The sequence below is a fragment of the Anas platyrhynchos genome, chromosome 24 (assembly GCF_047663525.1).
Source record: "Anas platyrhynchos isolate ZD024472 breed Pekin duck chromosome 24, IASCAAS_PekinDuck_T2T, whole genome shotgun sequence".
Lineage (NCBI taxonomy): Eukaryota > Metazoa > Chordata > Aves > Anseriformes > Anatidae > Anas > Anas platyrhynchos.
Genome location: NC_092610.1, coordinates 2,943,323 through 2,960,538, shown reverse-complemented (window position 1 = coordinate 2,960,538; position 17,216 = coordinate 2,943,323). Strand labels below are relative to the sequence as shown.

Genomic DNA, 17,216 nt, shown 5'->3' with positions numbered 1-17,216 from the left:
CTCAAGTTTTCGTTTGCTGTCACTGAGTAGTGGTCCTTAGAACGGCCTCACACCTCTTTGTTCATCAGAAATAAGATTTGGAGAGCTTGGGTATTGTTCATCCTAGGTTACACCACTTTTGAAAAGGGATTTTGATGGACACCAAATTACACATACTTGGGGAAATATCTGCCAAACCACTTCTGTTCAGGAGGTATCTGAAAATTGATTAATAATGAATGTGACACATTAGTTGTAGACACGTCATACAGGATTTCAAAGTTTTCTGCAACATTTTCAGAGTAATAACATTACAGAGATGCTTGTTTGTAAAAGCATTTATTAGTTTATTGCTTTGAAGGTCATTAGCATATTACCAACAAGTGAGTCCCAGGCATGTTCACTATTCAAGGAGCTACATGCTGAGATGGTACTGAAAGAGGGCACAGTAACTAGTGAAGCTTTTGAATTTCAACTCCTTGAAGAGAAAAAGGGACAAATAATGCAATTACACTGCTTTCAGTTACCGGTAAGTGAAAATTTAGTATTGTTTTTTGAAGACAGATCTTTGTCGCTAATTGCAAACTTCTTGCTCTGACAGCTCTTTTGAGCGCTGCATGGAGGACACCAAACTAAAATCTACTTTGAAATGATGCTTTCAAGTTGAGCCTGAAAAACAAATAAGACAGTAAGTCAAATTAAATTCAATCTAAAAAATAAACCCGCGTTGATGAAAAGTGATAAATTGTCTGTTAGATATTCAAAGCGAGGAGCTGAGGGATGCTGCAATACTTCAAGAGAAACAGGCCAGGATTTTTCCCTAGCTATTCCATTCCTTACTACATGTTTTATAAATTAGCTTTTCATTCTTGGCATACACACTTTCTGCATTCTGAGAAGAAAAGAGCTGGCCTTGGTTCCATACAATGAAAGGCTCATTTTATAATGTAAAGCATTGAAGAGGAAATTAAATAAAAGCTGTTGAAACAGTGGTCTGAATTCTCTGATTTCAGGCTGGACTATGTTAGCTAAATTAAATATTTGGCTCTCTAGGGTTTGGAACACAAACTGACTCTGGGACAAAAGTAGCTGGGAACAGCAAGTTTTTCAGTTACTGAGACAACTTGACGCCCAGTTAAAGAGATTGATCAGAGTGCTACCCGTGCTTAGGGAGCGTGTAATGTGTGAAGCTTCCAGGACTCCTAGCTTGTCCTCTTCCTAGAGCTGCCATAAAAATAAACTACAACAGTGGTATATACACAGCTGTTCAAATACTTGTACTTAAAGGAAGAAACATGGGTCCGGTGGCAGCACACATTTGCTCTAACAGTTACTCTATTCCGTGCCCTAAAATACTTCAAGATGGCCTGAGGATGTTAATGGTTTAGAAAGGAAAACTGGGGATAGTGGAGATAAGGAAAGCAGCTGGGTGTAAAGGAAGTATTTTAGCTCTAGTCAGAAACAGTTACAGTTGTTTACGATTCCTGCCAAACACAAAGTAATTAACAGAACCTCTTTTCATTAAAGTAGCATGCACAAAATCACTCCTGTCAGATTCAAAACAATTTCAGTGATCCAGTCAAATCCCCATGGGACAAATTGCTTTAGCGTTTTCCATGAGAGCATGTTAGCAAACATCAAGTGAATAGAAAAGTGCTTTTACCTGTAATAGTAGCTACACTTCAAATGTGACATAACAGACATAGAGAGGCCTAGAAATCCAGTCAGTAATATGTGCTTGCCCTTCCTAGGTTTTGGTTTGCATTGTCTATAGCTCTCTTATTTTAGATGGAGATAGGAACTTCCAAGAAAATGTGATGGCGCTGCCAGCACAATTCAACTCTGCTGCTAAATAGTTCCATTAAGAAGGCTCAAGTACAATAAATCCTCTCAATCTTCCTACTTCATCAAGAATTTAAAGAAAGTGGGACGTTAATACAAGTGCATCATAAATGTAACTACTATAAACGGGAAGGAGAAAGTTTGTTTTACGTCTTCCTAACTAAAAATGCCAAAGTTTACCATTGCTATTTAGAGTTGTGTTTCTTTACTAACCTTCAGCTGTTGATTCGTTCGCTTCAGGAACTGAACCTCTTCGGTGTGTTTCTTTTCCTCTATCTGGCGCCTTTCGTTTTCACGTTTTTCGATAGCCTCACATTTAGCTTTCTCTTCGTTCACCTGTCTTTCCAGCTCCCGTTTTTCCTCTTCTAGCTCTGCAATCTTATAAAATAATACAGATCTCTCAAGTTTCGTTTGTTAACAGTCAATTTTAATTTGATTTCTCAACTTTACGCTATGTTGTACAGTCATTAAAATGCTACAGGTATAATAGCTTATGAAATGCAATTAAGCCTTAGGGAAGCAGCAAGACAAATATTTTGATGATCTTTACTGCCACCCAGTGGAAGTAGAAATAATTGGTTTTTATATAAAAATAATATTCTCATGCCATTATCACACGCAGAAAACTATTATTGGTTTAACAGACCAACTTACTCTTTTTTCCATGTCATGTTTGCCTTGCTCGGCTTGCAGTGCCTTCCGCATGCCAAATGCGGTGCTGCTCTCATACAGCGTCTGGTAAGCAGCAATTGTCATTTGGATTTCATCCCTGACTCGAAGCAGCAGTAGTCCTCGCTCCGCACAGTTAATTGTAATTTCACGGATCAATTCATCTTTAAAGAAAAGGTACAAATTACTGAGTAACTACCTGGCATTTATCTGGGAATGCTGGAGATGCACAGGGTCCAGAAATTCTTGTTTTTTACTTATTATTTGCACCACAAGAGCAACATTGGTTTATGGGAGACGGTCCTAATTTTGATTTTGTTACTTTACAGCTACAGCACGAAGTGCAAGCAAATAAATCCATTGACATGAAGCAGTGTGGTGTATAGAAACTCTGGTAACACGTGTTTCTGTCCCAGGGAAATCATAATAGCAAAACCCTTAATACTTGTAATGATTTTATGCAATTGTCAGAAGAGGCAAGAGCCTCCAGAAGAATTCTGCTCATCCGGCATTTGGAAGATCAGTTCCAGGTCATCAGAGAAGTAAAAGTATTCAGGAGTTTTGCAGAGGATATTAGAGTATTAAAGAGTAAAGCTTTGTTTTAGGTTAGTTTAAATTAACAAGTGGGGTTATAAACAACTAAAGCAATATTAAGACTCTTTGCATCTTTTACATATACATAAGATTAGTGTTAAAACAAGTCATTTTTGTGGCAGCTTTGTGAATAATGGGACACTTAAAATGCTACATCTATAACAGCTCCCAGCATGGGCTGGGAGTGTAAGAGTCACACAGTCAGCTGCAGAGCACTGCTGGGGGGCAGGGAAAGGCAACCACGGCCTGGTATCCCCTCTTGCGGGGTTCAAGGCTGTGTGAAACCTGGCAAGAGCAGCAGTGGGGCAGACAGGGACTGAGGCAGAAGGAGAGGAGCGGTGTTGTTGTGCCCACCAGTACTGACCGAAGCACTGCGAGTAGAGCTCCCTGCGCACGGGGCAGATGCCGGTCTCCCGCGCCTGCCGCTGCTGCAGCCTCAGGTCCAGCTGCTCCTGGAGCTGCACGACGTCCAGGCGGGTGCTGGGCACGCTGGACACCTGCTGCACCCACAGCTGCTTGTCCTCCTCCCACTCCCTGCACCCAAAAAGCAGCGGGAAGGCGGGGGATGGATGGGGACCGCCGGGAGGCCCACCGGGGCCATCTCGGCGGCTCCCCCCCCGGTCTCACCGCGGCGGCAGGATGGCGTTCAGCAGCTCCTGGGGCTGCCTGCCCTCGGCGGCGGCCGCGGAAGCGGCGGGACGGGGCCGGGGCTGCGGGACGGGGCCGGGCTGCGGCGGCGTCTGCGGGGTCCCCTTCAGCGGGCGGGCCTGTGCGGGGGGACACAGAGCGCTGTGGGGCCGGGCCGGGCCTCGGGCAGCTCCCTCAGGCCTCAGCCGCGCCCCCGGGCCCCGCTCACCTCCGGGGAGCGCTTCTCGCTGCGGCGGCTGACCAGCATCGGCGGCTCGTAGCGCAGCAGCGAGTCCGGCGGCGGGATCATGGCGGCGCCCTTCTCGCTGTGGCGGCGGCGCCCTTGTTGCTATGGAAACGGCGCTGTTGCTACGGGGGAGCGGCGCTGTTGCTATGGAGACAGCGCCACCGCCCTGGAGGCTGCGTTGTTGCTATGGAGACCCCGCCCCGTGCGTCTCCCTAAGGCGCATGCGCCGTGCGGAGCTACCGGACGCCCCGGCGGAAGTCCTCCGGGGCAGGGCCGGAAGCGGAGCTCACTTCCGGCGGTGGCGGCCGGCGGCGGCGCCATGGAGGAGGCGGCGGAGCAGCGGCGGCGGCCGGAGCGGCAGCACCGGGCCGAGCAGCGGCGGCGCGGCGGGGAGGTGACGGTGAAGGCCGAAAAGCGCAGCCCGCGGCGCTCCGCGTCCCGCTCGGCGCGGGGGGGCAGCCAGTCGCCGCCGACCGACGAGCGGCGGGGAGGCCGCGGGGGCAGCAGCAGGTAGGCAGGCCCGGCCGGTGGCTGCGGGCCCGGCGCTGTGCCCGGCCCGGTTCCTGCCTCTCACGGCTCCTCCTCTCCTTGCCTTAAAGGTCGCCCAAGCGGCGGAGCCGGACCGGCCGCCGGAGCAGGTCCCCGCGCGGCAGGCGGAGCCGCAGCCCGCACCACGGCACGGTGAAGGTGAAGCAGGTAAATGGAGGCGTTAACGGATTAACGGGCGGGCACGGTGCTGGGCGCTGTCCGCGGCTTGGTTCGGCCCGCCGGGCTCCTCCTGCGGCTTCCGAGAGGCTCGGCTGGGGGAGGTCCGGAAACTGGCTTCAGGTCCGGCAGTTTTCTTCCTCAAATCCTTGTAAAAATGCCTCGAGAATAAAAAGATTCTCATAGGGTAACGTCTCACTGCTCCACGCTTCGAGTGTTGCTGTAAGTAGTTCAGTGTTCCTGCCTGCTTGTGAGTCCAGCCTTGGTCACTTTTGCCAAAGTAAATTTTCTGCGTCTTTGATCTAATTCTAATACCTCACCCTAAGTGCTCCTTCCCTACAGGAGCGAGACGAACATCCTCGTAGAGGAAATGAGGAGCGAAAGCAGAAATACCCATCAGAGCAGGAGCACAGGCGAGACAGAAGTGGTGACAGAGATAGGCACAGAGATCACGCAGACAGAAGGAAAAATCCCAGTGAAAGGCCTGGAGGTCGAGGCCACGAGCGAGAGAGGGATGCTCAGAACATACGTGAGCAGCAAGCAGAGAGAGAGTTTTATAACGAGAGAAGGCGAGAGCACCGGCAAAACAACGAAGGGAGCAGCGTTGACCAGAATCCAGAACTCGGGCAGTCTGATAACAAACCAAAAGACAAAGCTGCGGTAAAGAAAGAAAAACCGAGCTTTGAACTGTCTGGGGCCCTTCTGGAGGACACCAACACCTTCCGAGGGGTTGTGATCAAGTACAGTGAGCCCCCTGAGGCTCGGATCCCAAAGAAGCGGTGGCGCCTCTACCCTTTTAAAAACGACGAGTTCCTCCCGGTCATGTACATCCACAGGCAGAGCGCTTACCTGCTGGGCAGGCACCGCAGGATTGCAGATATCCCCATCGACCACCCCTCCTGCTCAAAGCAGCACGCTGTGTTCCAGTACCGGTGAGTATTCCTCTGCCTGCCTGCTGGTGCGACGGGGTTATTTAGTAATTTGTGAAAAATAAAATAAATGGGGGAAAAAAAAAAGTAGTTACGCATGGTTTATAAGTGTGTGTTTATTGTAAATTGTTTCTTTTATTTTATGACTGCTGCATGTCATCCTAGCAGTAATCAAAATATTTGCGATTCCTCTCATTTAACCACAAGCAGCCTTTTACTAAGACAAATAACCCAGCAGGGTTAAGCACAGAACTGCGCATACATCCAAGCTGGAATAAGTAGCAGGTGTAATTGGCAGTAAAAGCGTTTCAAGGAGAGGTTTGCGTTTGGGTTTTCACAACAAAGACTGCTGAGCTCCTTTTGAAGCAGCAGGGGTTGCGTGCTTCAGAAGACAGAGTTGCTCTCTTAAGGAAGAGCCATCTGTTGTGTGTTAGGAATTACTGCGTTAGATCACAGTGAGTTACGGGAGGTGATGCCTGTCGGAATGTTTCAGGGATTTTCCAGTTCTCATCCCATCTCTCATTTCTCACATTTTACTTGCTCAGATCTCTGAAATACAGTTGATGCTGAACTGCACTGGGGCTGATGTGCTCCAAAATCCATCTGCGTGTGGAGTAGGGGATTTTCTGTTTCTCTGCTTTGATAGAAATGGTGTTTTTTGTCTCGCCAGGCTTGTGGAGTACACTCGTGCCGACGGAACGATCGGCCGGAGGGTCAGGCCGTACATCATCGACCTCGGCTCTGGCAACGGCACGTTCCTCAACAACCAGCGGATCGAACCTCAGCGTTACTATGAACTGAAAGAAAAGGATGTGCTGAAGTTCGGGTTCAGCAGCAGGGAGTACGTTCTCCTCCACGAATCTTCAGACAAATCTGAGGCCAACACAAAGGACGATGATGAGGAGGAGGAGAAGGAGGAAGAGTCTGACAGTTAACAGATGAGGAGGAAACTGGGGGGCGGGAGCAGGGGAGAGAAACTTTCAAGAGATCATACATTGGGATGTAAACATGGGAGCATCAAAGCACTGATGCCTCTTATTGCCTTAAAGTCCTTCTGTTGCTGATCAGTTGTCATGCTTTATTTTGGGGGACTTCACTGATTATTCATCTTTGATAGTTCTGCATATCAGGAAATCCAGCTTTGTATTTCCTTTTTCTTTTTTTCCCCCCTGACAAGCAAAAAGAGCACCTGGATGTGAATGTTGTGATGCTGGAAATACTCAGCGAATGCTGAAAGACTCTCCTCTTTTAGAAAATGATGTCAAACACAGCGTATTTAAAACTATTTTTATTACCTGTTTCGTCATAACCCTTTGACAATGCTACTTAACTAAGATCTTAGTTAGAAGGTGACCCAATACCCTTTGTAACATGTCTCGTTTGGTAGAGTTTGCCAAATTTCTTGCCAGGTTAGTTCTAGACAGGACAATTTACCAGCCTTCCTACTAAAAAGGCAGAAGTGTTGCAAAGCTCCCCTTGTATCTGTATGTTTCGGGTAGTTAGACTGCATTATGATAACCTTCAGCCGTGGGCATTTTACCAGACTACTACCTGGAAATTATCAGGTAAATGGAAACTAAAGGAAGCGCTTCCTAAAATTTTAGGTTACAATAACTTGATTTGGGAGGGCTGAGGCACAAGTCAGTGCATGCCCAGCATGTGTTGCAGCAAAGGATGCTGAAACCGTTACTGGATGTTGAATATCTAGTTCTAAAGGTAGGGCCTTTATCTCCGACAGCACCACTGCCCTGTGAGTAACTTCTTGGTTTTGTTTGTATTACATAGAGTACCTGTCACATGGTGGCACGTTTCAACCAGTTTGCACTATTTAAGTTTTTTTTATATAAAAAGTTAAACCGCCATTTGTTTAAAATATTCTTCTTCCCCCCTGTAAATGAAAACAATACTTTAGGAAGAGAAGAACCGATTCTACTTACTGCAAGTACTTGCATCTTGCATATTTTTGGATGTCTACTTCCCATGGTTTGCTTTACGATGTAAGAAATGTAATGTTTTCACACTGTTTTACTAATTTGCCTGGATGTTTGTTCTGTGGTCACACATGCTATCCCTACGTGCTGTGTATATACTTGGTGTATGCAGGGGCTGCACACTGTATACACAGGCTAGAACATTGATGGTGTAAATATGGGGCATTGGTGTAGGTTTTCAAGCAGTAGGCACAATGAGTTTTGACTAGGAGGATCTCCTTTATATATACTCCAGGGGTTTTTAAATAAAGAATTTGTAAATTTAGCCCTAATTCCTTTTAGTTATAAGATTTTTCTAGTGTCCCTCTTCTTTGTATTCCTTGAAATAGGTGCATTATATTTTTGGACAAGCCTGGAAAGCTGAGAGATGCTGAAGGTATAAATCATCGCAGCTGTGACGTTCAACAAAGTGGTTCAGCAGCTGTAAAGTGTAGAACTAACAAATACCATTCCACTGTCACTCATGCATTTATTTTTTATTTTTTTTTTAATTTAAGCATTATATTTAAGTAAAAGCAGGACTGAATAGATGGTGCCATGTTACCTCAGGACTGGTAAGGCTGCAGCTGCCTCGGTTATGGGTCCTGTGTCAATACACTGAAGAACCAAGGTGTCAATACCCTGAAGAACCACGGTGTGTGTGTTTGCTTTGTCAGACTGCACACACCATGGGCACACTACCAACAACTGCCACTTCCCCTACACCTCTGATCTGACCCTGCAGCACCCACAGCAATTGCGATCTGGTACCTGTGTGTCTTTTGTACCATGCTATCAAAGCATTAGTTTCCATTTTAAGAACATGAAGTTTTAAAAAGAAAAGTTTGCATGATTTGTGCGCTTCAGATGCTGTGAGGCTGGAGGATGGTAAGGGTTGGTAGCGCTTTTCTTTGCTCAAACCTTTCTGAGCTGAGTGTGCAGCAGGTAGCTTAGTGCCGTGTCCGGGCTGCTTGCCCTTGGATGCAGACAGGCTCATGCTAGGAAACAGCTGTGGTTTAAGCCAGGGGTATCGGTAGCACAAAAGGGCAAACCAGCCCAGCAAGCCATGCTTATTTCAGAGCATTTAAATAAACTAATGTAGTTTAGTAGAAGCTTGAACCCAACTAAAAAAAAAGTTTGGTACAAAGTATCCTCAACTACTTCTAGAAGATGTTGAGATGATCTACTTGGGGTTATTTCTTCACAAAAGGAAGCCACAAAGATGGAATCCTTACAGCTGAGACAGAAGAGCAATGATACTGTCTTGCCTAAATGATTTTTTTTTTTTACTTTTTTAGATTTTTTTTTTTTTTTTTACGTAACCCTGCTGGGTTGCCACTTGTGATCCCTTTACACCTTGCTAGGAAATGGCCTCGGCTGGTGTCACGCTTGAGTCCTATTTGGTCATTGGGCTGGAAACAAAGAGACAAGTGAAATCCCCAAATACTCTACAATTTACTGCATCTATTTTGCAAATTCATGTTTACAAACCTGAATATGTTATAATAGCACACCCATGTTCTTGATTTTTGCTGTATTGTTTTTATTAATTGGCCTTATTCTGGGGAAAACAGGCTGCTTATGATGGGATTCAAGGAGCTGCATCGTACCAAGTGGCAATGAACACAAAAATAACCCTCTTTTACAAATGGTGCAGCATTTGAATGCCGGGTCTCATATTTTATTGCTTTATTTTCAGTGTAAAATTTCCTTCCAAAGAATCGGGTCGAGCATTGTACATTTCCACTGAGTGGCACCAAACCTTTGAGAACTCCCCGAAAGGCCGTTCAAGCTGCTCTGTGCAGGCGTCTGTACTTTGTGATGATCGTTTTTCCCTCAGTAAAGGGGAAAACCCCTCAGTCAAGGGCTGTCACCTGCCTGTCCCTGCCCCATCCCAGCAGCACCGGCCCCCTTCCCGCACATTTGCGTGCAGCAAACCCTCCACGAAGCCTCTTTTAAACGAAAACCCGATCATTGCCTAAACTAAAACCCAAACATTACGTAAACTAAAACCCAAACACTACCCGCGGTGCGGGGCAGGGACCGACACCGCGGCGGGGCCACACCGGGGGGGGGTTCCCGGCCTCGCCTTTTTTTCCCCCTTCGGAACCAAACGGGCCGGGACCGAAGCCGGCCCCGGAGGCGGACCGGGGGCTGGGGGCCGGGAGTTGGAACCGGGGCGGATCCGCGGTGGCCTCGGCCGGGCTCAGCGCTGCCCCCGGCGGCACCAAGCGGGCACCGCAGGCTCCGTCCCCGCCACCGCCCGCCCGCCGCAGGCCGCCATGGCCGCGCTGCACGCCAAGGCCGGCGGCCCCCCGCAGATCCCCGACACCCGGCGGGAGCTCGCCGAGCTGGTGAAACGCAAGCAGGAGCTGGCGGTGAGGCAGCAGGGATGGGTCCCGGGGCCGGGAATTGAGAGGGGGGGACCGGGGGACACCGGGCCGGGCCTAGGCCGCGGGGCTGGAGGCGGGCGGCGGGGCCTAGGCCGCGGTGGGGGGGTGGGGGGGGGCCGGGGCCTGCTCCATGCCCCGCGCTGTGCCCGGCAGGAGACGCTGGCAAATCTGGAGCGGCAGATCTACGCCTTCGAGGGCAGCTACCTGGAGGACACGCAGATGTACGGCAACATCATCCGCGGCTGGGACCGCTACCTCACCAACCAGAAGTGAGTCCCGCACCGGTCCCTGTCTTGTCCTGTCCCGCCCCCGCCGGGCTCTCCCCCCCCCTTCACGAAGTTTGGTTTTCTTTTTTTGTAGGAATTCCAACAGCAAAAACGACCGGAGGAACCGCAAGTTCAAGGAGGCCGAGAGGCTCTTCAGCAAGTCCTCGGTCACTTCGGCGGCGGTGAGTGTTGGTCCTGGCAGGTCCTGTGGTGGTCACTGCTGTGGGACCACCCTTCTGTACAATCTCCTCTGCCTCCCCATCCCCAGCATCTTCATCCCCACCTGGCAGTCTTTTTCAGAAACCCTTTTCCTAGCTCCTGGAGAAGTAAAAGGTAACCACAGCTGACAACCACCCATGCTGTGCACTTGTTGTTGCCATTCTCATCTTCTTTTTGCTCCTAACTCCTTTCTGCTGTGCCACGCTGGTGCTTGGTTGCAAGTTCTGTAAAGCAAAGGCCTGATGCCTCCTTCTCTGTAAGGCAATTTGCCACGGTTCTTGAGTGTTTGAAAAGTGGAGAGTGAGTTACTGCTGTCATTAACGTCCCTTTCAATTTTCTAGGCGGTCAGTGCATTAGCTGGAGTTCAAGACCAGCTCATTGAGAAGCGTAAGTCACCTCTTCATTTCTCTCTGAACTGGCAGAATTGGAAAGAGCTAAGCTTCTCCCCGCAACTGAGCTCTGCCCCACTCACTGCCCCCCTGGAGCTCTCCCCTTCAGAGGTCTGTGGCTGGTCCGCCCAGGCCAGCTCCTGAGTGCTCAAATTCAAGTAAATTCAACAGAGACACTGTGAGAAACAGGAGTAAAGTTGAGCTCGATTTCCTGAGCAAACTTGTATGTTTGGTAAGGGTTTGCTGTGCATAAAATATATTTATATGGATTTGGTGCTCTTTGGAGAAAAAGGCTAGAAGGAATGAAGCAATCCATTTCTGTTTGTGTGTCTTTCGGGCACTTGCAAGTGATTATAGGAGGAGCTGAGAGAAATTACTTTCAGAAACTACTTGTGAGCTCTCAGTGTTTAGGCCTTCCCTCCTGAGGTAGTCTTGCTGCCACTGTAACTTACGTGTTATGTGCTGATAAAGAAGCAGTGCTGCATTTCCAGTGCTTGGTACTAGAAATTTTAATTGTCATACTTCTTCCCCTATTTGTTTTGAGGATATTTGCTACTTATGTTCACTTGTGTGATTTTTTTTTTAATATATACTTATGTAATTAATAGCAAATCAGATGCAATTTTAGCATGCTTCAGTCACTGGCGAGGTCGCTTGTTGTACTTCAGAATGTTTTTTCAGGTTCTTTTATTTATCTTGTGGCCTAAGGCTCAGTATACTTCTGCTGCCTTGTGTATTATTGCTGGATGTTTGACATCTGTTCTGGGCATGCACAGGAGCTGCCTGGGATGTGACCTGTGGGGAGGTAACCACTGGGCTCTTTTGTGTTTGTCCCATTCTAGGGGAGCCAGGCAGTGGGACAGAGAGTGACACTTCTCCAGACTTTCACAATCAGGAGAATGAGCCCAACCAGGAAGATGCTGAAGAGCTGGATGGATCTGTGCAGGGGGTGAAACCCCAGAAAGCTGCTTCCTCCACTTCTGGGAGCCACCATAGCAGCCACAAAAAACGGAAGAACAAAAATCGACACAGGTTAGTGATACCAGCAGCCTTCTAGGAATGCCTTGTGAATGGTTAGCTGTTGTTGAATAGACGTTAATATGTGAAAAGAACTAGTAACTTGTTAGAGTAATGAACAGCTCGGGTCATTTGTTTTGGTAATTCCTCTTGTTTTTAAGTTGTGTGCACCACGTAGTGTTCATCAGGATCCCATTGCACCCATTGTGTCAAGGAGGAGAAAATGCTGAGGTAGCTACACGAGCAGTCAGCACAGGGTACTAATTGCAGCTCTGGTACAGCTCTGCCTTTGACAAGGCCTCACCAATTCTTTTCTCTGTCAAGGAGAATAAACGTGTTTTCCCTCCAGTAGAGGAAGATTACATTCCTGGCTTCCTGTGCTGGATTTCTCTAGATCCAAGGAAGATAGGAATGTCAGTGCTTTCTTGGGAGGAATATGAAAAAAAATGTTTTGGGGATTGTGGACAATCTCAGTATCCTTGCTACAATTTCCACTCCAAACCTTTCCTGTTGCCGTGTCCCATGCTGAGGGTTTTTGCTTATGACATGTACAAGTTGCTTACTCAACCTTTTTAAACCTCAGAGTGTTATTAAACTGGCCTGAAATTCATGCGAAACACATTTCCTGAAGTCTTTATGGTTGAATTTAGATGACCGGTTCTGCCCTGTAAGGCATGATGCAGCGTAGGCTGATGGCTCAGAAATCAGAAATAATCTAACTGCTTTATAGTGCTGCTCTCCCAGGGCCAACATACCCTGACTCTTATCGTGCCTCAGAACCCCTTTGGTACAGCCCTAGAATTTCTCTGGAGCACGGTAGTGCTGTGCCCTTGGAGGGGGGAGGTCTGTGGAAATCCATGTTTTTGGAAAGAAGAGACAGAGATGTAACTGCAGAGCTACACTTCTCTGGAAATGATTGCTGGAACTCATACCTAAAGATTATTAGAAGCAAAGAAGCTTTTAATAATTAAGTAAAAGAGTTTTAAAAAAAATTAAGTGTTGCTACCCTTGAGCTTGCTCGCATTGTGTATGGATGGATTTCCCTCTTTGAGGGACCTTCCCACAGAATTGCAAGAGAAGTGTTTTAAAGAAAAGTGGTAAAGATTCCCAAGGATTGCTGGGGAAATATCTGGGAGATATGGAGGTAGGTATAGTGCTCGAATTCCATTTAACTACTTTTTCCTTATTAGCATACCTTTAATTCTTAGATCAGGATTCTCCTCCTACAGCAGTCTTAATCAGGCAAACATCTTCAAGTATTGGAAGTCCTCTTTGGTTCCTTATGAGCTAGGAATCAAAAGCAGTTCAGAGGTCTTTATTTGCCTGTAGATAATTGGAAAGAAGGTCAGCAGTAACACAAGAAGCTACATTTATAAACCAGTTCAGAGAAACAACGTGTAGAACTGAAGTACAGCATAAGAAAATTGCTATTTCAAACAAATTTTTATGATTATATTCTGCTAACCACTTACATGGACAACAAACCAATCCACTGCGGATACAGTGGGGTCCAGTACAAATGCCGTAAATAATATAAATTCTTTTGCTCCGTTACATAACCCAAACTTTAGTGCCAAGAGTTAGGAAGAAACTGCCCTACTGAAAGGTTGTGTTGCTTTGGGGTTTCTTCTGCATTCCTTCCACTGAAGCAGCTCGTACTGGCTACTGTCGGAGACAGAATATTGGACATGAGGAGCCCTGGTCTGATCTGGTATGGCACTTCTTATCATCCTAAGAGATACATGAGTCACATCTAAATTACAGAAAGGTTTTTGCAATTAGTAGTTGACTATTCTGTAATGCTTAGCATGGACAGATGATGAAGATAATTCGATTTGTCTGTAGCACAAACTCTGTTAAAATTGTGATTGCTGTTAATGACTATCCCCTAAATTCCAGCAGAAGAGACGAAGCAATTTTCAAGTATATCTAGGTTTTAACAAAACAAAAACCAGTCCCAACCTTTTTATGGCAGGTCTTGTTCAGAAGCTCTTTCATTTACCAGCATACATCCGAGTTCTGCTCACCTGTTCCTGAAGAATTAGACAGTGCTGGGAACAGACACCCTGGAGGTGTACCAACTCCACTTGCATAGCTTAGGTTTTTCTAATTTAATTGCCATCAAGAGCAGTGGGGAAAGTTGGATTCAGACTGGGCAGAACTCCCATGAACAGACGGTTAAATTTCTAACAGTTAAAGAGGGAATCAGATGGAAGTGTTTCTGTTAAAGCTGTCCTCTCTTCCCTCAGACCACAAAAGGCCAAGATGATTATTTTCTGTGGTGAGCAATTTTCCTGGCTACAAAGTGTTTCAGGAGTAAACAATACTGCAACCTTGTAGAAATTTGATGCTGAGAAGCTTCTAAGTTACAGATGAGTTGATGATGAGTCCTCTCTGACCAATACAGCTGTTAGCTCTGGGACAGAACTGCTTTTAGAGTTGTGTTGTGGTGTCAGGGTGAATGCTGAGACGTGGGGTGGGAATGTAACCAAACTGTAATTAGATTCGGCCAATTCACCGTGTTATCTTTTTAGCTCTCTAAAGGAAATGAGTGTAAGAGGATGTGTGGATGTGTGTGCATTTTGAGAACATTTGAATGCATAGTTGGACACATAAGTTTATGGTTGTCGCCACCTCTCTGCCTGAACAAGCTTTGCTTTGCTTAGTAATCTAGACAAAGCCACTGCTTTCTGACCACCCATTTATTTGTTTTTGCAAGCAAACCAGTTTTTTTTTCTTTGCCTGTGAGCTAGCGCGCACTCTTAAGTATCTGATAGTTTCCTTTTTCAGCACATAATATTCCCTCCATAAAACTACTCTGCCTCTGTTTTAACACCTCTTTTTTCCCAGAAATCCAATTGGGGAGGGGGACTCTGGATTGTCAAATCTGGAGTGCTTTTTGTGCCCAATTCTGTTTAAGATATCTTAAGAACTTTATGGCATTTGAACACTGGCTTTATTTTTTTCTTTATTTTTTTTTTTAGTAATCTCGCTAGGGTGGCTAATCAACTAATTTATTTAATTCATTAGTATATTAATTTCTATTGCTTTCTTCCTTTCAAATGCTGCCCCTCAGCCCGTCTGGCATGTTTGATTATGACTTTGAGTAAGTTTGACTTGAATTAGTACTTGTGCTGTGTTGTTAGTGTGTAGACACCAATGTGCCTTTTGAGACCTTTCTAACCCATAGTTTATCTGTTTAATTGTAGGTATGTATATTAGGTTAGGCTGGGAAGTTTTTTTTAAAAACAGAAAAGCGTGATGGAGGTAACATTTTATTTAATAACTTCAGCAAAATTAAATTAACTTCACTCTTCTTTACCTCTCTGTTTCATTTTTAAATAGATAAACTTTTTAACTTTAAAACTTAGTTTAAAAACTGATTCTTCTGGCTTTGCTTCCTAAGGAGTTTAGTGTAGACTTGGATATTTCTTTCTGGAAAATGTAATAAACTCAGTACCTTTGACTCCTGTAATTCCTGTCATCTTAAACTCCTATCTCTATTCAAAGTAAATAACCATTACCACTATGTCTGAATAATTACCTATGGCATAGTTACACATCTAACAAATTAACATAGAGCATGCGTATTTAACCTTATTTCTTTATGCTGCGTAACTTCCCTGTGACTTTTTATTATGAACCTTTTATTAACTCTTTTTTTGAATGGAACGGAATATGCATTTTGGCAAAGAATAAAGAATCCACTCTCCCTCTCTTTGCTGCTCTTTTGTCCAGTAATATTGGGACAGTGATTTGGCTCAGCCGAATTGAGAATGTGGATTGAATTAACCAAATAGTCTTTGTTGTAGCCTGTGCCATATGCAGTAGCTGGTTCTTTGAACTCTAGTGTTTGTTTAATGTATTGAAATGGACATTTCTCTTATCTTTCCAACCACAGGATTGATCTCAAGTTAAACAAAAAGCCAAGAGCCGTAAGTATCAGTGCTCTGTCATTGTTTTCATTGCTCATCCATAGACTTGAGTGGCTGACTGATCCCTAATCATAAAAAGCCTCCTTCTGCTGTAATTTAGGATGTTGTTTTTCTTATTATGAAGTAATCGTTGTCTTGTGGATTTAACAGTAAATAAGTGCAGGCAGGCTTGTTATGAAGCTAGGTCACAATTAAGTCACATGCACCTCTTGTGAAAACAGCTGGTTTGCGTCCTTCTGTCTTGTCATGAAGTGCAGCATTAAAAGCACCTGGTTTTGGTTGATGCGTTCTTGAACTAAGGTTTTGAAGGGTTCTCTCTTTTAAATGTTCAGCTACAAGAAAAAATAAATCTCTTTTCTGTTTTGCCTTCAGCTAATGGTATGTAGAAATGAGAGGAAACTAAGAATCCCAGCTCTGCAAGCAGAGGTGGAAGTAGAAAGGTCTGAATGTGCCTTCCTTTTCCTTTCTCTGCAGGACTACTAGACTCATCAGTGATGAAGCTTCTGGGATTTAGGTCTACATGAATCCCCACCAAGAAAAATGCCAGTCGACTGAATGAGCACGATGGCAGCTCTCTGGCCAAGTGTATGCAGAAGGGAGTGGTTCACTCTAAAGAACTCAGATTGGGGGAGAAAGTCTTGGACCATGTACTTTGCATCATTTTTAAATCACCTGACTTACAGGAAGACAAAGGTGTAGTAGTAGTAGTCTTGAATTCCTGACTATTCTGTGCTTCCAGCTCAGTTGGGAACTTCCTACAATTGGCTGATCTTGCTGCTGCCCCCCCTGTCATCCGTAAAACCATGGAGAGGCATTTTCTTTTCTGCTGGAATTGGGGTATGATTCAGTTTGTCCCATCCATGTTGTGAGACTTATACTACTTTTGTTACTGATACTTAGCTTCATGTGGTTTTTTTTTGTTGTTGTTTATGTTTTGTTTTGTTTTGTTTTGCTTGTAGATGGGGAATTTTTTGGTTGTTTTTGTTTTGTTTTCAACCAAAGTGTGTAGCTAATAAATTGGCTTTTGGTTTGTTTGTTTTAATCCATGTAGAGAAGAAGGTAATTCATTTTGTGCAACATCTCAGTTTGATTCTTACGCAAGCAGAGAACAAGGTGGCTAACCATTTTCTCTAACTTTTATTTTGAACACCATCCCCTAAAGTTTACACACTGCTTTTAGATGCAGGGAAGGCAGGAGCTCAAAGCCAACTTGCTCTTTGCTATCTTTGAGGTTGGGTGGATTCTCTTTTTAATACAAACTTCTGTCATTTGTACATAAACAATAAAAATACATTTGTCTCTCTTCTCATGTTTTGTTCAGTCCAAATTTTGACTCCTAGTGTTTCTTACTCTCCATCTGATTGTGAGGACTTTGCTGGAGTTCTTCCATTTTCACATAGTAGCTGTCTCATGACCCTCTGGAGGTATCCCTTGT

The 17,216-nt window shown here is 45.4% G+C and overlaps 3 protein-coding genes across 7 annotated transcripts; 2 read left to right on the top strand and 1 right to left on the bottom strand.

Moving 5' to 3' along the window:
• Positions 1 to 301: 301 nt before the first annotated feature.
• Positions 302 to 4,081, bottom strand: DNALI1 (dynein axonemal light intermediate chain 1). Its single transcript, XM_027444060.3, has 6 exons — positions 3,941 to 4,081; positions 3,712 to 3,851; positions 3,449 to 3,618; positions 2,476 to 2,654; positions 2,035 to 2,199; positions 302 to 648 (listed from the first exon to the last, which is right to left on the bottom strand). The coding sequence occupies exons 1-6, from the start codon at positions 4,019 to 4,021 to the stop codon at positions 619 to 621; spliced, it is 765 nt and encodes a 254-aa protein (XP_027299861.1). The 5' UTR covers positions 4,022 to 4,081; the 3' UTR covers positions 302 to 618.
• SNIP1 (Smad nuclear interacting protein 1) lies at positions 4,020 to 7,855 on the top strand. Its single transcript, XM_027444059.3, has 4 exons — positions 4,020 to 4,468; positions 4,558 to 4,654; positions 5,006 to 5,595; positions 6,263 to 7,855. Exons 1-4 carry the CDS (start codon positions 4,020 to 4,022, stop codon positions 6,525 to 6,527), a joined length of 1,401 nt encoding a protein of 466 aa, XP_027299860.3. The 3' UTR covers positions 6,528 to 7,855.
• A 1,913-nt stretch (positions 7,856 to 9,768) lies between these two features.
• On the top strand, positions 9,769 to 17,090 carry MEAF6 (MYST/Esa1 associated factor 6). Of its 5 annotated transcripts, none has more exons than XM_038167245.2 (8): positions 9,769 to 9,940; positions 10,109 to 10,224; positions 10,316 to 10,403; positions 10,782 to 10,827; positions 11,672 to 11,861; positions 14,923 to 14,952; positions 15,748 to 15,781; positions 16,256 to 17,090. In XM_038167245.2, the coding sequence occupies exons 1-8, from the start codon at positions 9,845 to 9,847 to the stop codon at positions 16,262 to 16,264; spliced, it is 609 nt and encodes a 202-aa protein (XP_038023173.1). In that variant the 5' UTR covers positions 9,769 to 9,844; the 3' UTR covers positions 16,265 to 17,090. The 5 variants fall into 5 exon arrangements, 4 of the variants coding, with proteins under 4 accessions (XP_038023173.1, XP_038023174.1, XP_038023175.1 ...); XR_005260788.2 differs by lacking the exon at positions 14,923 to 14,952 and adding an exon at positions 15,056 to 15,113 and having other exon boundaries at positions 9,772 to 9,940; XM_038167246.2 differs by lacking the exon at positions 14,923 to 14,952 and having other exon boundaries at positions 9,771 to 9,940.
• Positions 17,091 to 17,216: the final 126 nt, after the last annotated feature.

What these genes read in the sequence shown, in the direction of transcription:
- DNALI1 (XM_027444060.3), bottom strand. Translation starts at nt 4,021, where the DNA reads ATGATCCCGCCGCCGGACTCGCTGCTGCGCTACGAGCCGCCGATGCTG. An exon ending in GCGAGAAGCGCTCCCCGGAG is followed by an intron (nt 3,852 to 3,940) that starts GTGAGCGGGGCC and finishes CCCCCCGCACAG; the next exon opens with GCCCGCCCGCTGAAGGGGAC. An exon ending in GCTCTACTCGCAGTGCTTCG is followed by an intron (nt 2,655 to 3,448) that starts GTCAGTACTGGT and finishes TTTTCTTTAAAG; the next exon opens with ATGAATTGATCCGTGAAATT.
- SNIP1 (XM_027444059.3), top strand. Translation starts at nt 4,020, where the DNA reads ATGGCGGCGCCCTTCTCGCTGTGGCGGCGGCGCCCTTGTTGCTATGGA. An exon ending in GGCCGCGGGGGCAGCAGCAG is followed by an intron (nt 4,469 to 4,557) that starts GTAGGCAGGCCC and finishes CTTGCCTTAAAG; the next exon opens with GTCGCCCAAGCGGCGGAGCC. An exon ending in GCACGGTGAAGGTGAAGCAG is followed by an intron (nt 4,655 to 5,005) that starts GTAAATGGAGGC and finishes CCTTCCCTACAG; the next exon opens with GAGCGAGACGAACATCCTCG.
- MEAF6 (XM_038167245.2), top strand. Translation starts at nt 9,845, where the DNA reads ATGGCCGCGCTGCACGCCAAGGCCGGCGGCCCCCCGCAGATCCCCGAC. An exon ending in CGCTACCTCACCAACCAGAA is followed by an intron (nt 10,225 to 10,315) that starts GTGAGTCCCGCA and finishes CTTTTTTTGTAG; the next exon opens with GAATTCCAACAGCAAAAACG. An exon ending in ATGTTTGATTATGACTTTGA is followed by an intron (nt 14,953 to 15,747) that starts GTAAGTTTGACT and finishes TTCCAACCACAG; the next exon opens with GATTGATCTCAAGTTAAACA.